Below are 24432 nucleotides of genomic sequence, written 5' to 3'. Positions count from 1 at the left end.
TAGAAATGGATCGTATCAGGGAATATTTAAGGAAACTGTAAGTACACAAGTCCATGGGCTCTGATGGGATGCACCCACGAGTGCTGAGGGAGCAGGCAGGCAGATGTCATTGCAAGGCCACTCTCTGTCATCTTTGATCACTCGTGGTGACTGGGAGAAGTGCCTTAAGTCTGGAGGGGAGGAAATGTCACTCCTACTTTCAAAAAGGGCAAGAAGGAGGACCCAGGGAACTGCACGCCAGTCAACCCCACCTCAGTCCCTGGCAAGGTGAGGGAGCATCTAGTCACTGCTTCCAGGCACATGAAGGAGATCATCAGTGGTAGTCAGCATGGATTCACCAAGGAGAATTCATGCCTGACCAACACCATAAGCTTCTGTGATGAAATGACTGTTTTTGGTAGGTGAGGGGAGAGCAGTAGATCTTGTCTACCGTGACTTGAGGAGGGCATTAAACACTGCCTCCCATGGGATCCTTACAGAGAAGCTGCTGTGGTACGGGAGAGGTGAGCAGAAGGGGAGGTAGATTGAAAACTGCCTGAAGAGCCAGCTCCAGAGAATAGCGGTGAGTGGCACAAAGTCTGCTGGCAGGGTTACCTGGGGGTCAATACCAGATGATCCTGATTAACATCTTCATTAATGAGCTGGATGATGGGGGCAGAGTGCACACTCAGCAAGTTTGCTGATGACACAAAGCTCGGGGGGAATTGGGACAGCCCACTCTCCTCTTTGAGAAAGCTGGGGCTGTTCAGCCTGGAGAAGAGGAGGCTCAGGGGGATCTCATCATAAATACCTGAAGGGAGAGTGCAAAGATGGAGCCTGGCTTTTTCAGTGGTGACAGAACAAGAGGCAAAGGGCACAAAATGAAACACAGCAGCTTCCATCTGAACATTGGGAAACACTTGTTTTTACTGTGCAGGTGACTCAGCAATGGAGCAGGCCGCCTGGGGAGGTTGTGGGGTCTCCTTGGAGATCCTCAAAAGCCACCTGGAAATGGTCCTGAGCAAGCAGCTCTGGGTGTCCCTGCTTGAGCAAGGGTTGGACCAGGCGGCCTCCAGAGGTCCCTGCCCACCTCAGCCATGCTGTGATCTCACAGGCTGTTACTTGGATTATTTTTTTCATGGGTTGTTTATGGTAAACTTCCAGATTAGGAGTGATGAATTTCTGGCAGTGGCAGAAACTGAAGTGCACTGTCTTAGCTGCTGAACTGGTTATAACTTTTAAGGAGCTACAAGTACATGCTGGAATCTGATTCCAGCTAAGAGAAAAGCAGAAGCCCAGCATAACATTGTAGGATCACTTGTGCCCAAGAATCCCTCCCAGATCCTCTCTCCCTCCTCCTACCATGCTCTTGGTATGCTGATTCCAAGACAACTGGATTGAGAGCACCTAAATTAAGAACGTGGAATAGAAAGGACTCCCTCACTCAGCTTCTTCTCTCCCTCCTACTGTGCTGCATCTCACATCTGCCTCCGATGAGACATACTAAATAGAACAGACACCGTGGAAATAAAACACCCCCTTCACTTTACTACTTTTCCCTGGCTGTGCTTTGTCTAACAGGGTTGCTAGGATTTCTTTACATGATCTGTTAGGGGCTTTTCAAAAAGGCAAAAACAGACACAAAGGAATCTGGCAGACTTCTTTGGTGACACCCATAAGCAGGTTTGGCTTGCAAATTCATAAACAAAGAGGCTCGTCAATGTAACTTTAAGAAAATTAAAATAATCCTCTGTAATACTATCAGCAATTTACTTTTGTCCCACAACTGACTTACGTTTTGCAACCCTGACCTCCTGTCCAAGGTCTACAGCCAGAAATACACACTAGTCTCTTACAAGCCTTCTTCTGTGTCTCTTTGCACCTCACAGCACTGCATTTAGCCATTTCACACAGAAGTATTTTACTGACGAGTCCGTTCTGGTACTCACAAGCAATCAGGTTTTGTCACATTATCAATTTCAGTTACATTTCCAATTTAAAATAAGCCTAGAAACTACAATGCTCTTCTCCTGAAGCAGACAATTCTGCAAACAGTACAAATACACTGACCATATGTATATATACAAACACATTCACATGTATACCTAAATGTATAATCTATTATCATTTTGGACTACTAAATTCTGTCTTTTTTCACTACAAAATACAAAAGGTTTTTGACCACAGGCATACACCATCTAAACAGACAGATAAAATTCAAAAAACTAAACAAAGACTCTCTCTCATCCTGTGTTTTTAGAGAACATGTAACTTTTTACTTAGACAAACTACAGCCAGGGCGTCGCAAAGAAAGTAAGTGTTTAGGAGGGAATGAAGAAAGGGCAATTGCTTTCTGCAAAAGGATTGGGAAGGAATTCCAAGCATGAAGATAAAAATCAAAAGAAAACGGAAAAACAAGAGAAAGTAGAAAGCCAGATTATGTGTTTCAGTGAACTTTTTGTGATTTCCTGTAAAGTAACTGCAATAATGTTTATTTGCTAAAAAAAGGAAGTCCAAGTCTCTAATCTATGATCTTCCACAACTAAGGCGTGCAAACTTAGATAGCTCAAACTAAAATATACATTAACATGCTTAAATTGCAAGTAAACCCACAGAAACTAGTGCATACATATTAGAGATGTAGATCTCAAATGTGATTGTTTAAATTTACCATTTGGTTGTCACTGACTCAACCTGACATACGTACCACCTAGGTACTTGCCTCTTGCAGCATGCACACATAAATACCTTCAAGTACTGACAGGATTGCTAGCTGAAGCCTCAGAAATCCAAACCCTGGATCCTCAAAACATATATTTCTGTATTTACCTCATCAAGCAGTTCAGTCTCCCTGGAGTTGAAATATGCTTGCCAGGATATGATAGACCAAGGCAAATCACTAATGCCCATGGCAAGTTTAGCCTGACAATGAGCTAGAGACTCTTTTAAAATACATTTAGCACTAATGCACCAAAAATTTCCCATCACCCAGCTGCACACCCTGACTCAGAAGACTGAGATGACCCCAGTTACTCCATGACACTGAGGCTGGTAATAAAAGCAAAGCAATGTACTGGCTCCTTTGTCAGCGCTTCATGCCAGTCTCTGATTTACACAGGCTGATCCGGCCCACATCAGCATTCTCATAAAGGCTTTCATCACTTTTAGAAAGTCACTTAAATTAAAATAAGGCAACACAAATTAATCAAATGTTATAGAAGCTCTGATAAATGTTATAGAAGCTCTGCTAGTTATGATGATGTTTAAATGTGTATTCAGAATAGGGTGTTTATTCTGATTTATTTGGGCAGATTTTTTTAGAATTGCACTGATTTTATCTGAACGCATAAAGGCCTTGTGCAAAAATCTAATTACCGAATACAACCATTCAGTAAATAGAAAACAGTTAAGAACCATTAAAAGGCTGGATTCACTACACATGTGCTCATATTATGCAGCATAAGGTACATCTACATACACCTTTTAAAGCTACAAGCTCATTAAGGAACTCTCCCAAAAGCGTTCAACGAGCTGTCTAAGCATCTATTTATCTATCTCTTTCTAGTGGCAGAGCATGAAATTAGATACTCAAAACCTCGTTTTTATTTTTCTGAAATCCTTAAATTCAGCAATCCATACCACCCACCCAGCCCACTGCCCCCTCAGCCGCCAGGGGGCCGTTGGTGCTGCGCCGCCATTTAAGGGCCGCCCAGGCGCCCGCCTCCTGCTGGGGGCGGCGGGAGGCGGGTCCGCTCGCCCCCTAAGATGGCGGCGCCGCGCTCACGTGGTGCTCGCTGAGGGGGAGGGAGCGGGGCGGCTGTGGGCGACATGGCGGCGGTAGAGGGAGTGGAGGGGGGCGAGAGGAAAGAGGAGGACGAAGAAGAGGTGGAGGTCGGTCAGCGCGCCCCCCGGGCTTCACCCTTCCTCGAGGCGGTGTCAGGGGAAGGGCCGCGGTGTTGCTGCTCCCCTGCGGGGCTGCTGTGAGGAGAAGCGGGCTGTGGGGATGGCGTCCCCCTGAGGGCTGCCCGGGCCGCGCTGAGGGAGATGGCGGCTTTCTTTTTCTCCTCGTACGTCTCTGCGGCTTGGGGAAGCCGCGGGAGGAGGCCGGGCGTGTGAGAAGGACCGGGGCGGCAGCTGGCATGGCTCCCCCTGGCTGGGCGGAGCAGCCGCGCTGCCCGCAGCCCGTGGTGTTGTTCTCCGCCTCCTCGGCGGTCATCTTTCCGAGTTCACATCCGTATGGTTTTACTTAAAGTTTGCTGGAAACCAGTGTTGGCAGAAAGCACTCTTCCAGTAACAGTTGCTTCCTACCCCTGTAACGTCTGAAAATACGAACTATTACTTTTCTAATCTTACGCATATTCACATTTATTCAGTAGCTGATGGTTCTTGAAAGCTTTGCCCTTCAATAAAAATGCTTAAAAGCTTTTATTTTCTTGTTTTCTTTTTGAATTTTCCTCACCCAGACATTAGGGAGTTGCAAATAGTAGTTGATTTCAAGACAGTGTGCTGTAACATGTTAGAAGTGGTCATTTCATGCAACATTTGCTTCACTTAACCCTTCACTATATCATCTTACCTGGGTAAATACTGAACTTTTGGAAAATGTGGGCAGTGCAGAATAAGTTGCTTTGGGGGTCTTTATTCTGAAGGTCTGCGTCTTTGTATTTTTTCAAGAGTTCAGATGCATCAATTACAGATGCGTGTTATAAACTTATCTTGTAGGAGCAGCTGGTCATGGTGGAGCTGTCAGGAATTATCGATTCAGACTTCCTAGAAAAATGTGAAAACAAATGCAAGATTTTGGTGAGTGATTACAGCACAATAGGAAAGGGGTAAGTGAGTACACATGTGAACAAGGGAGTGGGGATGTTTCCAAATTCCTTAAAACGGATAACGTTTGCATCAGATCTTCAGTAGAAAACTGCATGCACTGTCTTGACTGTGTTTGGCTTCAGATTGCAGTCTCTGACTGTCAGAAGTGGCATGTTGTTTCTGAAAATAATATTAAATATAAATAAATATTTTTCAGAGGTGTCTATAAGCTAGGACCATTATTCCCTCTGCTTTTAAGCTCGTAGTTGAGTATTAAATGATGTATTTTACACATTTGGAAACAAAAACGTTAAGCACCTTTCTTAAAGTTAGACCCAGCTTAGAGGCAAAGACCCTATCTGTCTGTGTTGTGCTGTACTTACATTGTTTTCTTGTAGATACTGCCTGACAGGTTCCAGTGTTTTAAAGGATAACTCAGTCTTAAGCCTGTGGTAAAAAGTTTTGGATGTGTGGTTGTTTGCTGCTCTGTGAAGTTATTGTAAGAATTAAGCTTACCTGTCCTTTAATTTTGAGCTGTTTAAATCATTTTCTCCGTATGGGACAAATTTCATTTGCCTTTCAAAACCTACTCAGGCTATGAGAGTTGTGTAGATTGCACAAGTACTATTGATATGCAGGTCATTTGTGAAACCAGACTTCTCTTACGGGTTGACAGTTGCAAAGAGGGAAGAGTACATCTCAGTGCCGTTGATCAGACAGTAGGCGAGGTGGTAACATCAATTTGGAAAATCTCAGGCATAGAAATACAATCTAAATTAGAAAGTTACCCATTACTGATTGGTTATGCTTTTATAAGCAAGTGATTTTATAAGCAGGTTTTCTTATTAGATCTCACCTATATCACTTGAAATGTGTTAAACTGATGATTTATTACTGGTTGTTGAATGGCTGTATGTTTTTCAGTAATGTTAGTGGGATGCTTTTAAATGTTGTGCTTTGAGATTCTCTTGTAATGCTGCTAGAAAAAACATTTTGGTATCTGCACTGTATGCTACTCATACAGAAATCTACTTGCTTGCACTCCACAGGGTAAGCATTCCTTGAGATTTTTTCATATTATATCATGGGAAAACTTATTAAATCTCCAATAAGAGATTCTGCTTTGTGGTCTTCTGATTAGCACATTTTCTGTGATGCTGGTCATATAAGGGGAAGACAAGCTTCATTTTCACATGATCTAAAAAAGGGCTTCCAATCAACCAAGGAACTAAAGTTTAGAATATTAAAAACCTTACAGCAGTAGCACAGCACTAGTCAACTTATGATTTTTCTGCTATATAAAATAAATAGAAATTCTACCTGTTAGTTTTGTGATACTGATGTTCTCAACTTCAGCTGCTGAAAAAGAAGTACCTAAGATTAATGCTCTGAGTCTATTCATTAAAAGTATGAGAGGAAAATTGCACAAGTTCCTGTTCACCTGTATGATACTCTGCATTTTTTGAGATTTACTACGTAGTGCCTCGTCTTGAAAACTTTCGGCATATACTTACGTTCATGTCCTGAATAACGTTGTTGTTCAGTAGCACACTGTAAATGTTTTGCATTGAATAATGTGTTCTGTTCAGGTGATTGTTTTTATAATTTTTGAAGTGTATATTACATGGAGAAGAATAAGATCCTGGCATGTGTATTTGGAAAGGCTTAGTGCCCATAGAACACGTGAGGCTCTGCTGCAGTGAAAGGAACAAGCTGACAGAAATGCTGCCTTACTCCCCCATCCTTGTTTAAGAAAATAAAATAACATCGATTCACAACTCCTGCAGAGTAATGACAGGAGTTTCTGTGACCCTGCAGTTGAACCTCTGCTTTTGTAATGCTTTATGCTGGATTCTTTCTCCTTTTGTCTTTTCCAAAAGCTTGGGAAAGTTCTCCTGCTCTGCAGAACTTGTGTTAATGGAGCTTAGAAAATAACTTCATTATTTTTCATGCCTTTTCTTTTTGTCAATTTACCTTTGGGGTTAAATCAATTTCTTAGAAGAAATAAGTGTTGTAAAATTACCTACTATAACCTAAGGAGTTGGTTTGTGGCAGTTTGGTCTACGTTCCCTTTGTCCTTTTTAATGTACTAGAGTCTTTTCTATAGCAGTTCAGCACTATTGGTTTTGCTGTAATCAACAGACCAGTATTATCTGGCTATCTCCTTGCATTTAATATGCTTAAAGTAGCATGTATGGTGATAGCCTGAAAAAATTGTCATAAAAAGTTGGTTTTGTTGTATTTTAGCAGTACGCTGATTGTACAGAAAGACTGGCTATACCATTTGTAACAGTTACTAGCAGTATTTAACTGAGCCTCCCACACAAACAGAAAGAAAACTCATCCCCTTGCCCTCCCACCCCTGTGCCTAACACTGCAGAAGGCTGCAGGGCCAATTTAATGACTAAAACTACTTTTATTACATTTTATGGGAACTAATAAATATTAATTTAATTATATGCCTTGACCTTCCAGGAATCTGCCAGCTTCTGTAAAATGATAGCTCTGCTGAATTCTCTGATTCGTTTGCATAAATCTTGTTTCAAAGATGCCCTTTTCTTCACATGAATGTGATGGTTTGGGAAAGGTTTACAGCCTGGAATCCACTCCTTTTCTCTAATACCAAAAGAAACTTTTTATTTCATATGTGTAATGTGATGGAGAACTTTTGTGTTGTTGCTACCTGATGTTGTGTTGTTGTTTTTAACCTGATGTTGTGTTGTTGTTTTTAACCTGCATTTATCTTTTTTTCGAGGAATTAATGTCATCTAGATTCTGCTATATCTGTTCTCTCTGGTCCTTGAGTAAGAAATTTGCCTGGACTAACAGACGTGTGACGTTTATGTGATTTTTTCCATCTTTTTGTAGGGAATAGAGACAGAGAGGCCCATTTTACAAGTGGACAGATATGTCTTTGCAGGGGAATACGAAGGTAGGAAAAATAATCTCTCTCCTTTTCGTGTAACCCAAAGAATTTTCTTAATATCAGCTAATTTCACTGCAAATGGAAAAAGTGAGGTGCTTTAGCACTGCAGTTCTGGATGGTGTCTGTATAATACTATATAGAGCAGCACCAGCTAAATTAGCCATGCATTCACGTTTAGTTATTGGAAAGTATGCCTGGAAGCCGACTCTGGGGTGTACCAGCTGTATTTCTGAAAGAAAAACAGAATATAAAATGCCCTAGAGTGCCCCCTAATGCTTACTGTCTCACATATAAGCAGGACTCGTGTGCTGTGCAGTCGGTGGCTCTCTTGTCTGCCCTGTGGTGACAAAATTGGGAAGAAAATCATCTGGAACCCTCTCTTGCAGTAACATTCAGTGACTGTGGTGCCCCTGTTTGTTTCTGAGTTGGCAGTGGTTACCGGATGCAGGGCCTTTAGATGGGGCTAGAAATGAGAACGTTCCCAGAGCTGTGCCAGTGGGTGCGGTATCTCTGGCTGATGAAAGTTAGTCTCTAAGGTTAAAGTTAGTCTCTGTCTCGCTTTGTTTTCCACAGATGCCTTGGGAACCTGCGTGGTTTTTGAAGAAAACACAGAGCATGGTAATCATGATTTCACGTCCTGTTTACTGTGGCAGCCTGTGAAATTCAAAATGTCCTCTTGTTTCAGCTGATAGTGGAATTCACTATAATGACTGGGCTTTGGGTATCGCTTTTTTCTCCTCTTTTCATAGTAGATGCAGAAGGCAACCAAAAAGTACAGCTCAAGTACAAGTGCCATACAATGAAGAAATTGAATATGACACGGACACTTCTGACAGAGAAGAAGGAAGGAGAAGAGAATGTTGGTTAGTGCCTCTGCTCTTATTCTTCTAAAATTCTTTTTGGCACTAGTTTTGAAATCTGAGGCAATATCTTTGCATTGAGTTGTTCTTCACTGATTTTTTTATTTCCATCAATTTATGTAACGACTTCTTGAGTCTGTGTAGTAGCTGAAAATCCTCAATGTCTGTAGCAAGAAGTTCAGTGTTTTATGTACTACAACTAAATTGTTCTTAGTGGATTTACAGTTAAGTATACCTGAATTTAACTTACCTGCAGAGATACACATAGCAGAGAATGCATTTTGTTTTTTTCATTCTGTAGGCAGAACTCGGTGCTCATATGTTTGCTTTACTTCTGTGGAATTTTTTTCAATACAAAATTCTGTGCTCCTACATATTCAGGTACTACATAGAGCAATGCTAATTAGCAGCATCCTCCTGCTTTTAGTTGCTGCTTTTCACTCAAGTCAGTGTTACTGCTTCACATTTTAAGAATACGTAGCCACTTAAATGTGAGTCAGTCAGTGGGACACTGCTCATGGGAGATATAACATGAAATGTTATCTGGAATCTAAGCAGAGATCAGCGTTCTTATCAACGCCGTGCATTCTTCCTTTGTGTCATTAAGTAGGAAATACTAACACAAACTATTATTTTTGAAGTGTCATTAGCTAGAGAATGTGCTGCTTAATTAAAAGGCTATTTATTTCCCAAGGGAGCAGCATTGCTACCTACTGCAAAATACTTTTTCTGTACCCTGAAGGAAGCTTAGTATTGTGCATACTAAGTAACCAGAACATCTTGTGAACTGGCAGTGTGTACTGCCTAAAAATCTGTTGAAGGGGGAGTGGAATTGTAGTTCCCTTTGGAGTTTCAATACATATCGCAAGAGCTTGATACTCCTGACTTCAGGAGATGATGCACTCTTTGCTCTCTCTGATGTTATTCCCTGACAGGTTGCTAGATATTCTGGGATCAGGTGAACAAACATTGCGTTCTCTTCTTTGTGTTTGTAAAATATTTTGTTTGTGTTCTGAAAGATAGAAACATCCCTCTGAGATGCCTCCTGCAAACAGAAGAATTCTAGTCTCTCTCTTAAGTCTCTTTGGATCTAACCTTTTGCTTTGACCAACTCTACTTTCTCTCTAGTTTTACAGTATGGGTTGAACAGGACACAGTCCTTGTGCCATGAGCATAGCACAGTTTTGTATTTTGTCATAATGACATTCCTACTTCCCGTTACTTTCCTAATAATTGCACCTTCCTTGTGACCGCTCTTTCCACACTGAGCTGATGACTGCAGTGAATCATACACAACTGCTCCAGTATCTTCTCTTGAATGACAGCAGATAAATATCCCTTGCTACATATGTCTTAGTAAAGTAAGTTTAGTCTATGCATGTTCTTGTTAATTTATCAGCAGCTAAGTTTATCTCCATTTTAAACAGGTCTTTCTTTATCAAATAACTTTGTTATTCACAGCCCTATATTACTAGGAAAATGAATGGTATGAACCTGGGGTGAGACTCAGCACACAAACTGGTGTTGCTTTAAGGTTTTGAAAGATATCTTTCATATCCCAAGTGAGTCTTTTACTTAAATACTTGTCTGGCTCACGGTTAATAAACAACGGACTTAGGCTAAGAACAACTGCTGTTAAGACTTCACTCCTTTAGGCACTAATACCAGTTTTCCTTCTTTGCATCAGATGGTGTGGAGTGGTTACAGATCAAGGACAGAGACTTCCCCTACAGCAGGCCTAATATGATTTGTAGCTTTCTGCATGAAAAGGAAGATTCTGATGAGTCAGCTCAGGCCCCAGACAAACTAGCTGAAGAGTCAGAAGGAGAAGCAAGTGACAAAGGAAATTCTGACACGAACTGTGATCAGGCCCAAGACAAACTAGCTGAAGAGTCAGAGGGAGAGGGGAGTGACAGAGGAAATTCCGACATGAACTGCGATCCGGAAAAGCAGCACAGCTTGGAAATGGATGCCTCTTCTCTTCCTCTGCCTCTTAGTCCTGCTTCTGAGGCAGAGGGTTCTCCTTCTGGAAGTGTTGCCTTAGATGATGCCCCTCCGTGATGTCAGTTCTCATCTCTTCAGGATTTCTTCATGGAATTAAATGGGCCAGCTTTTAAAGACCAAATGTGTAGGCCATGACATGATTTCCAATTTATCTGAGCAATTAGCAGGGGGGAAAAACTGATTATGTTCTTGTGCATTCCTTTTGTGTTTGGAGTAGAGTGGGGAGGGGTTTAGTGCTTTGTTTTTTTTTTAAATGCCAATTGGAAATGTGTGTATCTCTACCTCAAATTGAAAAAGAGGAAACAGCTACATAATTTTTAAAAAATGCCTTTGAAAAACATTGTTGTATTGTACTGTTTGGGATGCTTTGTAAAAGGGGGAAAAACATTGTTGAAAGTCCTGAAATTCAGGTATAGCCTCACCTGGTGTGTAATATTCAGCTGCCTGCTGCGTCTGTTCTTGTACTGCACTGACTGAAAGAAAAATTCAAATAAAGGTGGCTTTTGTAAGGTTTGATAAAATCATTGGTGTTGGATTACTTGTTAAAGTACTTGTTAAACTTATTTTGTGTTTTCTCTAGCATCTTTTGTTTCCCTGACTCATCTGAGAAATATTTCCTGCAGGAAGGGACTTCAGGAGGTCTCTAGGTTGGCTTCTTCCTTCAAAAGTCAGTGCTGAGTTCAGGCCAAGTTGCTCAGGCCTTTGGCTAGTCAGGTCTTGGGAACCCTTGGGTGCTAGTCAGCAGCTGACATCTAGGCCTTAACAAGGCACCTGCCACACTTCCCTCCTCCATTTTCTATATGATACAATGTATATTACACAAGAGGAATCTCTTCTTCCACCCCAAAAACTTGCTGGCTCTGGTCTTTTCACATTTTTATGAAGGTTTTTGTGCCTACACTAACTGCATCAGTGGTAGGTGACAATGTCGTGGTCTCCAGCTAGTCTGTGGGTTGGTAGTGCATACTAACACACAATTTATATTGTTTATTTTACCTTCATGTAAAAATGGAATGTGTGGTGCATTCATGACTTTTTTTCTTTAAACCACAGCATTTTTAAGTGCTGCTGATTTCACCCCAAAAAACAAAAAGCCTAACGTAGGCTATTTTGAGTACAGCTCAAAATTGAAGGGGTGGAGGGTGGCTTAAGCTAAAAAAGGGTACTGGGTAGGTATGGTAACTGAACACAATTTCAACAATCGTCATCCTCGTGGGGTTATTTTATACTGTTTGTGCCCTTGTGTGTGGATACCTGACATGGCAGCAGTTGGCTGCCCTGTGTGACAGTTGTCAGTGTACACACCGTGCAGACTGCTGATAAAATAAGCATTCATTTTTGGTATTAGCACTTCTTTTTTCCTCAAAACCTTTGGAGGAGATCTGGGGGCAACCTGCCTTAGGGCAGGGGAGCACGGAGAGTGGGGCTGTTCAGTGTCAGGAAGAGTATGAGGTGATTTTGAATTAGTTGTAGGTGGGCAGGGGAAGATTTTTCTGCTTAATATCTGGGGATTTTATTAACGAAGTGTCCTCTCTTAAGGCTATTTGGTGCGTTACTGACAAAATGCTTTTTGATAGGGGTGTTTTGGCTTTCCTGTGCCTTCAGCTTTCAGCTCGCAAGCGCACGATTGAGGAGCGGGCTGGTGGCCCGCAGGAGCGGTCGGAAGCGGCCCCAGCAGGCGGGCGCAGGCCGCATGCTCGCTGGCAGTCTCCCTGCCGTGGATGTGACGTGCTAAAGCCGAGCCGGCAGCGAGAGGCGACCGCGAGGAGGCGGCCATGGATGCGCTGGAGCGGGTGGTGTGAGTGCGGGGCTCCGGGCAGGGGCTGCCCGCAACCGGGCGCGGCCTCCCCGCCGCCTCCTTCCGTTCCTCCCGGCGTGGAGGGCGAGGGGAAGGCTCGGAAAAGCCCGGGGCTGAGCTCGGACCCGTGCGGGGCCCTGAGCTGCTCGTGTCTCGTTGCAGGAAGCCCAAAACCAAGAGGGCGAAGAGGTTTCTGGAGAAGAGAGAACCCAAGCTTACGGAAAACACGAAAAATGCCATGCTAATAAAAGGGGGAAACGCCAACTTAACGGTGACAGAAGTGCTCAAAGACATTGTGAGTTGCTGGGCGTGTGCGTGCGGTGCTGAGTTGTATCGCCCGTCGCACGATGCTGACGTACCGCCCTTTGCTTTTCCTTACAATTTAGGTGTTGTGTGCTGCAATATCAATGTTTTCTTGCTCTACTATTCTCTAGATCTCAGACTGTGACCAGTACTCCAGAGATGTCATTACCTCCCATCAGTTGTCTTTTCCTTTTTTTCTTTCTATTTCCTCCCACTTTGCCAGAAGCTTTGAGGTTATTTGCCTCATTGTTATTTTTCCACATGCGAGGTGAAGCATTGCAAGCGCGTTTAGAAACAAGCGGCTAGGGACAGAGTCGGGGCTGGATCACACAGCCGAAATCCTATCCCAGTGTCTAACAAATTACTTCTGTGCATTAAAGCAGAGCATTCCGCCTCTCCCCAAACTTGCCAGTCCTCTCTTCCAACTCCAAACATGAAAATATTTTTGCTGCACTTGTGCTGTTTTTTCTCCTTGCTTTGCCCTTTTAACATCTTATGCTAACGATAATTGGGTGGCTGTTCACTCACTGTTTTTCCTCAGGCATGCAGAGAGATTCTATTACATGTCTTTGATTTCAGCTGTTTCTTGGTTTATTTCTTAGTTTCTAGGAATAAATCCATCCCCAATTAATTGAGAACCAAGGTTAGGATTACTGGCTTGAAGGGTTTTATTGTGAGCAGGCTTTTTGAGGTGACTTCTTTCCTGCATTGTTTTGCACAAACTATTATTCTTTTTCATGTGGTTGTGTAAGTTGTAGGGTTTTAGAAAGATCAGTTCTGTGCCTTTAGATGTATTTAATATAACGCATGTTTAACTTTGTCTCTTGTAGTATGCCGTGAAGAAACCTTTTGCTGTACTTTATAAAAAGTAAGTGGTCATGTACAAGGCAGCGTTTAGTAATAATTTCCAAGAATGAAGACGGATGCTGGCTAGTGTGGGGGCTTGAACAATGGAAGGAGTTACAGACGGTGTCTTAAATTGTAGTAGACATGCTACAAGTGCTTGGTGTTGATGCTGAGGCTGGTTCTGTGCCCAGTGTTGCAGAGCAGTTACAGCAAACTTGAGCGGCTGGCTTCTCCGACTCTGCTCTGTGCAGCCAGCTAGCGAGGTTCTGTGTCAGGTGGGTGGGCTGGGCTGGTTACGGCGGTAGGTTGGTCGCGCTCAAAATGGGAACCCGGTGTCCTTATGGATGTAGTGCAGAGGCATTAAGAGTAGCAGCTAAACTGAATGTGGGGGGAACAAGCAAAGCCAGTTGTTTGTAAAGTGTCAGTGGCACAGGACGCCCCAGGAAAGCTGGAAAGGCTTACTGAAAATGGCAATGGCAGTGCCAAGGAAGGAACACCTGGCAGTATTAATGCTGCTTTTGGTTGGAACTGAAACAATTTCTAATGCTGGAATTTCTAGCAGAATGCAGAATCTTAGCATTATTAGAAGATTAACTAAAGTGCTCATCCGATCTTTTACTATTTTTTAATCTTTCTTTTTTTCCCTTGCCTCCTCTCAGGAAAAATATTACCAGGCCTTTTGAGGATCAGACATCATTGGTAAATATAAGCCATGTCTTTTCTTAGGAGATTTTGCAAATAATGCATTTTTGCATTATTCATAACTTTATTGGGGGATAATTTTCTTTCAGTCTATGATAAATTAGATGAGAAACCAAGTCTTTAATAATTCTGGGTAAGCTGAAGGTAGGTTTACATCTACATTTATGGTGCCAGTAGGCATTTTATTCCTCTAGCTTCAAGACAGAATCCCGATGTTATGGGAATGTTTTTTGCCTAAAATGTATGTTTCTCCAAACTGACAGGCAAATTTAGGAATGATGTAACAGTGCTTGACATAAAAGAAAGGGGTTTATTTTGGTTTTCTAAAAGCCTGTCCTTTTAAGTGCCCCAGCTTATGAACAACTTGTTTTCAGGTTGGTGAATTCATAGGTTAAAGCAGTTAAATGGAGCGGTCGTAGCTTTCTGTGACTTTTGACCATACTTGAATGGGGGAAGAAAAGCTCAGCAGAGTACCACGTGCAAACACTTGCATCAGCAGAGCAAGTGTGAAATCAGAGCTGAGAGTTCTGTTCAGTAAAGAACTGTCAGAAATTTGAGCAATTTCACTTAAATGCACATATTTGGCCTGCAGTGAAGGTGGAAAAGGGGCTCGTCAGAGGCTTAGAGTATATTTTGTAGGGGAAAGGGGGATCATAAATCCATTTAGTGATATGCATCTATCTGGATTTTGTCTCAATTTAGTGCTTTAAGGTCAAGCTAATTTATAAACAGGTAGAGGAAAATAAAGGGGCTAATTCCAATATTATATCACACACATTGATACTTTAATTGAAGCATTACCTTAGCTGCTGAAATGTCTGTCATAAAGTCACTATACTCAACAAAACAAGAGAAAGCTGGTAGTGACGTACAGTCCCACTTTTTTCATTAAAGCCAGAAATGAATGATCCCAAAATAGGTTGTTTGCTTCCCACTGATCATGCTTTAGTAGTACTTGCCCTGTGCCACTGCTGACTTGTGTATAGAAAATAAGGGTCCACTTTTGAATGTGTGAGGCAGTTGTTAAAACAACTCCCTGAAAATGCACAATGAAGCCAGGAATTTGGGGCTACAGAAGTAAACCTGTGAAAAAATAATCACTTCAACACACGAGGCAAAAATGCATTTTCTTGTCTTAAAGGGACTGTGAAAATAAAGGGGAAAGGGGAAACATCTGAAAACTCTCTGTAATTAGAAGGGAGAGCAGAGAAGAGAGAGGTAATGCTCCTTAATGGTCATCAAGGAACATTTTTTAAGAAGTGAAGGCAGCCAGTAGTGAGGGCCAAAGGGCAGTGGCTGAAGTTCTGTTGGATAGTTGAATTAAGAAAAAATACCTGGCAAGAAAAACTATCTAGCTTCATCTATAGGAAAGAGTGCTTTGGGAAACAGTAAAACAAACAAAAGGAAATTAATTATTTGAACATTGGATCCAGCTGCCAATTTTAGCTTATGGGGACTGAGACATACACTTTTCTGGTAAATGCATTGGTCCTTCTCATTAAGCAGCTCCTAAACTCACGTCTGTGACATATACCTGCTCTAAATATTTTTGAACACTTACGAACTGGAACTCATGATTTATTATGTTTTCTTTTTTCCAATTGTAGGAATTCTTTTCTAAGAAATCAGATTGTTCTCTGTTTCTGTTTGGCTCTCACAACAAGAAGAGACCTAACAACCTGATAATAGGTAATACATCTGTCTTGGGTTTTTATTCGGATGAAAGGTCTAGCTTTCAATAAATATTTAAGTATCTGGATTTCCTTCCCCTCTTTTTTTTTTTTTTCTCCTTTACAGGTCGCATGTTTGACTATCATGTCCTGGACATGATTGAGCTAGGCATTGAGAAATTTGTATCCCTAAAAGATGTCAAGGTAAGGAAGTGCTACAGTATTTCAGTGACATCTGTTGGTGGATTTTGTTGGTGCATTGGAGTTCTCTGTGCATTAAAGACCAGAACCTTTTTTAAAAAGTGTTTCATGCAGTGTTTGAGGACTGCTTATTTGTACTACTGTATAATATTACTTTTTTCCTCTGCTTTTTGTCTGGGTTGCATAGGGCAAGCTTGCTGTAGGCTTTCTACAACTTCCTTTAAAAATTTCCTTTATTCCTAAAATTGTAATTTGTAATTAAAGAGTTACGTGTACAAAATTCCTTATTGAGAGTCTGCCCATGGGAAGCTCCTATATAAATTGGCGTGCACTTTACAATCTGGTAACACATTAAAAACCAGAAGGTAGTCCAGCCATCAAAAGAGACAGCGCTGGCAGCTGTGCTTACAGCCTCGTCCCACCTCCCCCCAGTAAAGTTTGTGCTGCTATGCAGCAAGTGGGTTTGGAGAATTGATTTAATAGAAGACAAAGCAGTAGCAAAGGGGAAAGGTTATTCTCCAGCTGGGTTATCTTCATGAACACAATTGTGTTGGTGTGAAGATGGAACGACACGTGGATGGGATCGCTTCTTTCAGCTGCAGCAGTACTCCTACCAGTTGGAAGTGTTTCCAGTCTATAACCAGAGACACTCTGTTGAAATCACCCTGAAGTTTTTAGTCTTCCATAGCAAATAAAGGCCAGTTTTCAGGGAACTGTAGTTAATTCAGACAGACAACTAACATTTTGATTATTTAAACTCAGAGAAGATTCACCTTTTATTGTCATGTTTTAGTCTTGCCAAAACGAGCTAATTCTGTACTTTTGTACCAAACACTTCATGTCCTGCAAAAACAAGGTTTATGGTCCTTGTTTTTGTTAGTTCATTGGCAGGACAAATTAGAGGGATGATAAAGGAATTTACTTTTATAAAGGTGAATCTTTGCCATGAATTCAGATGGTTTGTAGTTAGTATCTTCATACCATTACATACTACATAAATGGTAGCACCATCTATAGCAGGGAAATTATAGTCGAGTAACTGTATTTGTTTACCGAAATGAGAATGAGGTGCCTGAATAAACCATACTTTCAGTTTTTTTCATGCACTCTCCAGTGTCATACAATAGATCTGCTTGCTTTTAGTTTTCTTGGTAGTAGCTGCAGTCAAATTAACTTCTGTTCTCACTGCAAGGTGTTATCTTGCATGTTTTATAGTAAGGGATATTTTCTTTTACCCAGCACAAAGAGTAATACAATTCACCTGTTCAGAAACAGTCCTTCCGTATGTGTACAGTGGTGTTCAAGGGGAGAAGTGTCTGTTCTGTCCATAGCGATCGTAGGTCACAATTTTTCATTCAGTGCTGAATGGATAACCAGCCATTAAGTCCATACTACGTTCCCTAACCTGGTCTGAATTTTTCTTGTGTTTCAAATTCTTACTCCATAGAACGATAAATGTCCTGAAGGAACAAAACCTATGCTGATATTCGCTGGCGACATGTTTGACCTAAATGAAGAATACAGAAGACTGAAGAACCTTCTTATTGGTCAGTGTTTTGACTATTTGAGCAGAGGGATTGCATAAATCTGTAGCAATGTGATCTGTTGGGAAATGCTGCTTTGTCAATAATTGTTTGCTTCTGCTCAGCACAGAAAGAAATCAAGAGGGGGCACTTGTAAATTTCATGTGACGTGAAATTAGAGTTAAGTAATCACCATAACTGACAGAGGTAAAGCACATTGGCCTAAAAGATTCCAAAGTTGAAGTTTTGTGCTCACTGAAATTCATGATTTTAATTGTAAGAACACTGGCATTTTTCAAAAAGTCTTTTCCTTGTAATTATACTGGATTATTACTTTTCTAACCAAATAATATTTTGGAATATCTAATTTGGAATCGGTGGATTAAGCTCATAAAGTGGGATGTCTTTGCTTACAGAAAATGTCATAACGGTATAATTGAGCCTGTTCTCATCACGAAAGCTTTTTCTGCTGGAAACCTGACCAGTTCTAACAAAAGTGCCATTCATCTGAGTATTTTGAATTAATATGTGCATTAAAAATTAGCTGTAGATAATAGCTGTGTCGTAATTTCAAGCCATGCTGGGATCTTAGGAAAGTAAGTAGCATAGAGTGTGTGGAGTTACTTGAGTTTGGTTTGTTGTTTTTTTTTTCCCCCTTCTGTTTCAAGGTTGGAAGCATCAGAAGTTGAAGCATGTCTTAGGATTTTTCCAGGGAACTACAAAAATGATGAAACTTCTCTTAGGGTAACTTCTGGGGACCTAGAGATTGTATGCTACAGCATCTCCTGACACTAGAGGGGAAAAAAAGTCTTGGTAGGGTGGCAGGGTTTGTGTTTTGTTGTTTTTGTTTTTGTTTTTTTTTTGCTTTTTAATGGGTTTCCTAGAAATAGGTTACTTTTTTTTTAAGCTGTAGTAAAGTTGTGAAACTTGCCCAATAAAAGCAGGTCTGCTCCTTCAGTTCATTCTTGGGTTGTACCAATTCATAACTGTTGGTCTCTGGAAGATCTCCCTTTCATGTTCATAGGTTGGGCTCTTTTTTCTAGGCAAACAGACAGAATGTTTGCTCTTTGGAAAGTAGCCTTAGAAGTGACACTTTCCCCTGCCCCCCTTGCTCTTACGATTCCTTAAAGCAAGGTGCTGCATCTGGAATGAGGCTAAAAAGGGAGCAGGAGAGGAGAACGCTTGCATCCCCTCAGTACAGCTGACTCTTTCTTGGGGTAGATGAAAGATTAGAAATTGTGCTTATAAACAAACCTTTGGAGGTGGGTGACTTTGAATGTGAAGATCAGTGACACAAGCATGCATTATTTAAACTCACTGTAAGTGAATATTTACCTTGCAAGAAGCATGTACACTATTTTCTAAGGTGTATCTTGTTCCGACATCTGCACGATGTTGGTGATTGGCATCCGGGTGTGCTCCTCCACCCCATTGTCACACAGCTTGATACTTTCAATGGCAGACATGCATCCTCAGATAGTTGCCAAATCACTAACTAGTCTTTCCGGTCCTATTTCTTTTGAAAAGAAATCCTCTCTCCCCTCCTGCTAATTTGCCTGTAATGCCTCTCTGCAGTCGAATGTACTGAAATTGATATCCAATTTTTCTTCTTGAATGTACTCCAAGTACTCCAAGTCTTGATGTTCTGTTCTGTGAAACGCCGGGATGCAAAACAACAGACAAAGGAAAAGGTTAAGCCATGCAAAGCTTGAAGGTATCAGCAACCAATTAAAATAATTCGGCTGATAATTTGAGTGCTCTTAAGTGATAGGGAAGAGCAGATTCATTCTGTTCCTGCTTTAAGCTGCCACTATTGCTAAGACAGAAAAATGTCTAACGACAGCAAGTGGTTTGTTACCGTAGCAGTACTGTTGAGATCCCAGAGGGAGTATTAGATAGCAAACAGCTTCTTGTTGCCAAAGTGATGTGATGCCAGGGATGCTGGTGACCAACCAAGCTTTCACTGGCTTTTGTGGTATCAAAAGGGTTTGTGCATGTTCGTAGTATTGTCTTACAGCGGTTTCTTTGTAGAATTAAAAAGCAAGGGTGAATTATTGTCTTCGTGGCAGCCAAACCCTGCTAAAGTGACGTCTGTCACTTAAGCTGTGAAGTGCAAAAAGTTATTTAGAAGGTAATTAAATGGCAGCTGCATTTTTCTTTGGAGACCTGTAGGGCAAAGACATCCTGTTCTTTCTCTTTGGCTTTCGTTGCCTAGCAAGATGGTAGTACAGGAGTCCATTTACAGTGTAAGTCCTTGGAATTCAGTTCATAAAACTCTCATAACTTGCATTTATTAAGCATTTTTTCTCTTGCAGCACTGCCTGCTGGCTAGTTCTGCAGTTGCACACTACTTCCATTTAGAAATGGCTAGGCATTACATGGCTTGCCTATATACTTCCTAGGCCACTGATCTGTAGGAGTCCTCTACAATTTTAGATTGGCTTTCAGCTTGTTCTTCATTCTGTCTTACATGGTTATTTTTGGAGTGTCTCAAGGATTTGTGGTTTCTGTCAAGCCAAGAAAGGGGATGGCTGGGGGAAACAATAAGTCTGGGATAGGCTTTAAACTCCGCCCATGATAACCATGGCCACAGAAGTTACAGTATTACCAGCTTTCGGATATGAACCGATGCAAAAAGGAGTGGATAGGTTCGTGGTCCAAAAAAAAATAGGAATTTGAATGTTAGGAATCTGAACATGAAAAAGGTTCTCTGAAGCTCTCTGCAGGAAGAAGTAAATTAGAAGTGCTGGAAACATGTTGAGCGCACAAGGAAGAACTAGGAATGGAAAGAGAGGAGAAAGCAGTTCTTTAGTCCAACCAAAGCAAGAGCTGTAAATTAAAAATACATTTAAAATGTCAACTCTCTGGATATACTGAAGCGTAAAGCTTCTGCAGCTGTTAAACATTGCCAGGAAACAGAAATTCCTGACCACCTGCATTTGTTTGGAAGAGATCGTCCTGTGGGTAAAAAGATGTGTGATGCCGCAGGAAAACACAAAAGGGAGATGTTGCCAATAAAACCACTAACACTGTGAAGAGAGCTTGTCAAAGAGAAGATATATGCAAAAAGAAAAAAAATACTTGTAACTTTTCCTCACTACAAGCTCAACCCAGGAGAGGAGGAGTTGTGAGTAGTTAATTGACCAAGGACATTTCCTGGCTAGACTCCAGCTGATATGTGCCAGCAAGACTTTGTTTTGGATGTCATTCCAGTGCTGATACTCTTGAAAAAGGTAGTGGAGGAAAAGACAACTTGCCGAGGAATCTGCAAATGGGACAGAACGGAAGAGACTGATGTGTTTTGCATCTGTTAGCAGTTCTCCTATGTTTCGGCGGTGCCTTGTCATGTTTATTAGCACACCTTGTTCCCTCAGACAAGGTCACGTTCTTTCTCCACCCTCTGCATGTGTTGGACAGATTGCTGTGCTTGTTGCAGGCTGTCTGATTGCACAGTATTTTCCATGACCTTACACAAGAACCCGGCTAAAGATGGCTAATTTTGTATTTAACCTGTATTTCAGTGTTCTGTTTGCAAGCAGAGTAAGTATTTTACGTGTCTGTTTTCATAGGTGTGTTTCATTTATTAAGAAGAGAAAATACTAACTGTAATCACAAATACTGTGTGCCCAAAGAACAGAAGTGCTTTGTCGTGGGGGAGGTATGAAAGAGCTGAGAGAAAACCTCTTTCCCCAGAGTCACTGAGAGAGAACGTAGATAAGATTAAAGAAAACAGTTTAATTCTGGTTTGTACTGTTTATCCCTTCTTTGCACTCTCCCAAATTTGGCTCTGATTAAGTATTAGTTTGCTGTCTTAAAAAAGGTATCTGAACTAATGGCTTCTGTGCTAATCTATGTTTAGCTGAGCTTGAATTGGCCTAAATATCAAAGAGATGCATTTCATTTTTATGACTTTGCAGCTAAAAATTTAGAGGAGTAGACGATTCAGTTACCCAATCACCTTAATAAAAATAGGTTACTGCTCTGAAAGTATACTTGCTCGCGTCCACGTACTTGTTCTTTGATAGCATATAGGTATTGCTACTGAATTGTCTCAGGAAAGTCACTCTATTCCTGTCAGGATCACAGAATCACAGAATCATCCAGGTTGGAAGAGACCTCCAAGATCACCTAGTCCAACCTCTGTCCTAACACTAACAAATCCTCCACTTGAATTCACACACAAAGACTTCATTTGATGTTAAAAAAAGAACCTATGTAGGCATCGCATCACTGCTGTGATGTGGATCTATTGTAAAATAAGTTAATTTCTTCACCATCTCTTGGTTTGATTCTCAGTCAAGAAACCTGCCTCTTACTCTTTTCAAATGTTCTTTTAGATTTCTTCAGAGGTCCTACTGTGCCCAGCATTCGCCTGGCGGGTTTAGAACATGTTCTGCATTTCACAGCCATAGATGGGAAAATTTACATGAGAAGCTACAAGTGAGTATGAGTTTCTCCTCTGTTTGCTTTTTCGGTAGGCTTGTCAAGGTTTTCCAAAACGTAGCCTGCAATTGTGTAATTGAACCGGCTGGAGCAACAGTTTACTTCATTTAGAGAACTGTTGTGTGTAGGGGTTACTCTCAGAGTAACTTGCATGATGCTTAAGACCTGTACCTACTGCTTCCTTCCTTGTTGAGCTCCTCCTAGCTCGGAGGGCTGCTCTCTGACGCGGTTGGATTGGCAAGGTGTTGCGAATTCGACCTTGTGAACTGGTACAATCTGAGTGCTATCCTAGACCTCAGAGACTGATCTCAGGCGAATCGATAGGGCTCTCCTCACTTCCATTTGTCAAAGACTGACAGGAGGGAGGCTGTAGCCAAAGATGCACAAGGAAAACACGGACAAGATGGTCTTTCTTTTCTGCACTGGTGTTGGCTCACAGTCCATGGCCTTTCCTTAGCAGGTTGTTAATGTTCAAAGCGTGTTTGTTCCGTGTGCTTTTATGATTTTTGTTATAACAAAATATCTAGAGTCTCATTTAAAGAAAAAAAAAACGAACACACGACCTTACACAGCAAAACAACAATGAACACCACCACCAAAAAAAAAAAATCTTGGCTAGGACTCAGACTGTTTTGCTACAAGCTGTAGTACTTGCTTTTTCCCTGTCTATTAATACACAGGGCACTACTTAGAATTTGAGGAATGGCATGGCTTTTAGGGTACTGCAATTGAATTTTGGCTGTTGTAATGATAACGTGAGTCCTATTTAGAAATAATAATAAAGTGACCTTAACTAGATTATATTTTGGGTACATTCAAGTTGTGGTGGAAATGAATTATAAAGGGTTATTGACAGACAGCTTTCTCAATAATGGAGCTTGCAGTAGTAATTGTTTTTAATAGTCTTCCCAACCACAAGACTGAACATGCCCTTTAGGAAGACAGATAAATCTGTATCACAGAGGACAAAGTTGATGTGTTTTTTTTTTTCTTCTAGGGTACTTCTGAAGAAATCTGGCTGTAAAATACCAAGAATTGAACTGGAAGATATAGGACCTTCGTTAGATCTGGTTATGAGGAGAACACACTTAGCTTCAGATGACCTTTATAAGCTGTCTTTAAAACAACCCAAAGCCCTGAAGGTACGTACCTTGGGAACATAAGTGGCCTTGCTTTTAGGCACTCGATTTGGTAGTTTACTGGTAAATGTGGATAGTAAAGCCAGATACCTGGATTCTCAGCAGAGCTATGGGCACACACTACTCAGAAATACTAATGTACTTCTTCCCTTACAGCCTAAGAAGAAAAAGAATATATCCCATGATGTGTTTGGTACAACTTACGGTCGAATCCACATGCAAAAGCAAGATCTTAGTAAACTGCAAACAAGAAAAATGAAGGGGTTGAGAAAGAGGCCAGCAGAGAAGTCAGCTCAAGATGGTGGGATTAGCCCCAAAAAGGCAAAATCAGCGTCATAGTCTGGAACAGCTTTGGAAACTCTTTTGTATCTTTGAATTTCTTACATAAATTGTAATATAAAAATGACAGACATAAAACACTCAGCTGCGTTTGTTACTTTTTTAATTAAAAAATATTTTTAACGATTTGTCATTTTAAAGGGAACATTGGGGTATTGAGCTTTAACATGGAATCTGGTTGTTTAGAAGAAAAAAACATGATGTAACTTGCTTAATTTTCCGAAGCTGAATATTTATTCTCTTGGTGTTAGCAAGCATATGCTAGTTAAGCAGGTGACTCATTTCCCAAACAATTTTGTGGCTATAATGTTAGGAAACCTTGATCAATCAACCTATCTTATAAATTCTCTGCAGGACCAGAGTAGTGTATATGCATAATACATGCAATATGACTTCTGCATTCATTTATTGTTTCTGTATTTCAGTTTTTGCACAACTGCAATACTTAAACTACAGATCATTTTCTAAAGCGCGAACTCTCAAAATGTGTCTGATGCCAGACCACGTTTTTAATTATTGCACCAAGCCCTACTTTACACTTGCAGAATTGGGAGCGATTAAGGTGTTTTTACCGTGTTCATCACCATGGTAGCAAAGTACCTGATATTTGCTTCAGGCATAAATGAAACCTTTACAGTTTGAATTTCAATCTTTGATGCTTGATTTGTGCCCAGATTAGAAGGAGCAAAGGTAAGTTAGTGTTTTTACTGTTCGTAAGTATTTCTACCATGCTTCATTTTACAGTATGTTTAGCAACCATGAAAGGCCCAACTTTTTTTTTTAACCTGCATTTGAAAGCTGCTTCCCTCTGAAGTTTATGTCTATCAGTTGGTGAAGCCTGTTAAAAGTTTGGATAAAAAGGATGAGAGCTTCAGAGCTTAGTGAGA

At 41.0% G+C, this 24432-nt stretch overlaps 2 protein-coding genes across 4 annotated transcripts; both read left to right on the top strand.

Annotated features, from left to right (window-relative positions):
- The first annotated feature begins 3727 nt into the window (after positions 1 to 3727).
- GTF3C6 (general transcription factor IIIC subunit 6) lies at positions 3728 to 11097 on the top strand. 3 transcript variants are annotated; one of them, XM_035322016.1, is made up of 6 exons: positions 3728 to 3870; positions 4702 to 4782; positions 7660 to 7723; positions 8291 to 8335; positions 8470 to 8580; positions 10265 to 11097. In XM_035322016.1, the coding sequence occupies exons 1-6, from the start codon at positions 3808 to 3810 to the stop codon at positions 10636 to 10638; spliced, it is 738 nt and encodes a 245-aa protein (XP_035177907.1). In that variant the 5' UTR covers positions 3728 to 3807; the 3' UTR covers positions 10639 to 11097. The 3 variants fall into 3 exon arrangements, with proteins under 3 accessions (XP_035177907.1, XP_035177906.1, XP_035177908.1); XM_035322015.1 differs by having other exon boundaries at positions 8467 to 8580; XM_035322017.1 differs by lacking the exon at positions 8291 to 8335.
- Positions 11098 to 12311: 1214 nt separating this feature from the next.
- On the top strand, positions 12312 to 23629 carry RPF2 (ribosome production factor 2 homolog). Its single transcript, XM_035322014.1, has 10 exons — positions 12312 to 12379; positions 12542 to 12674; positions 13513 to 13550; positions 14188 to 14227; positions 15838 to 15919; positions 16028 to 16104; positions 17549 to 17648; positions 21962 to 22064; positions 23065 to 23209; positions 23363 to 23629. The coding sequence occupies exons 1-10, from the start codon at positions 12357 to 12359 to the stop codon at positions 23543 to 23545; spliced, it is 924 nt and encodes a 307-aa protein (XP_035177905.1). The 5' UTR covers positions 12312 to 12356; the 3' UTR covers positions 23546 to 23629.
- The last annotated feature ends 803 nt before the right edge of the window (positions 23630 to 24432 follow it).

The sequence above is a fragment of the Oxyura jamaicensis genome, chromosome 3 (assembly GCF_011077185.1).
Source record: "Oxyura jamaicensis isolate SHBP4307 breed ruddy duck chromosome 3, BPBGC_Ojam_1.0, whole genome shotgun sequence".
NCBI lineage: Eukaryota > Metazoa > Chordata > Aves > Anseriformes > Anatidae > Oxyura > Oxyura jamaicensis.
The sequence above is the reverse complement of the archived record's forward strand: the minus strand, read 5'-3'. Positions and strand labels throughout refer to the sequence as shown.

Bases quoted from the DNA above. Each gene is read 5' to 3' on its own strand.
- GTF3C6 (XM_035322015.1), top strand. From the start codon at position 3,808: ATGGCGGCGGTAGAGGGAGTGGAGGGGGGCGAGAGGAAAGAGGAGGAC. The intron at 4,783-7,659 runs GTGAGTGATTAC...ATCTTTTTGTAG, and splicing joins AAAACAAATGCAAGATTTTG to GGAATAGAGACAGAGAGGCC. The intron at 7,724-8,290 runs GTAGGAAAAATA...TGTTTTCCACAG, and splicing joins CTTTGCAGGGGAATACGAAG to ATGCCTTGGGAACCTGCGTG.
- RPF2 (XM_035322014.1), top strand. From the start codon at position 12,357: ATGGATGCGCTGGAGCGGGTGGT. The intron at 15,920-16,027 runs GTAATACATCTG...TCTCCTTTACAG, and splicing joins ACCTAACAACCTGATAATAG to GTCGCATGTTTGACTATCAT. The intron at 16,105-17,548 runs GTAAGGAAGTGC...CTTACTCCATAG, and splicing joins TATCCCTAAAAGATGTCAAG to AACGATAAATGTCCTGAAGG.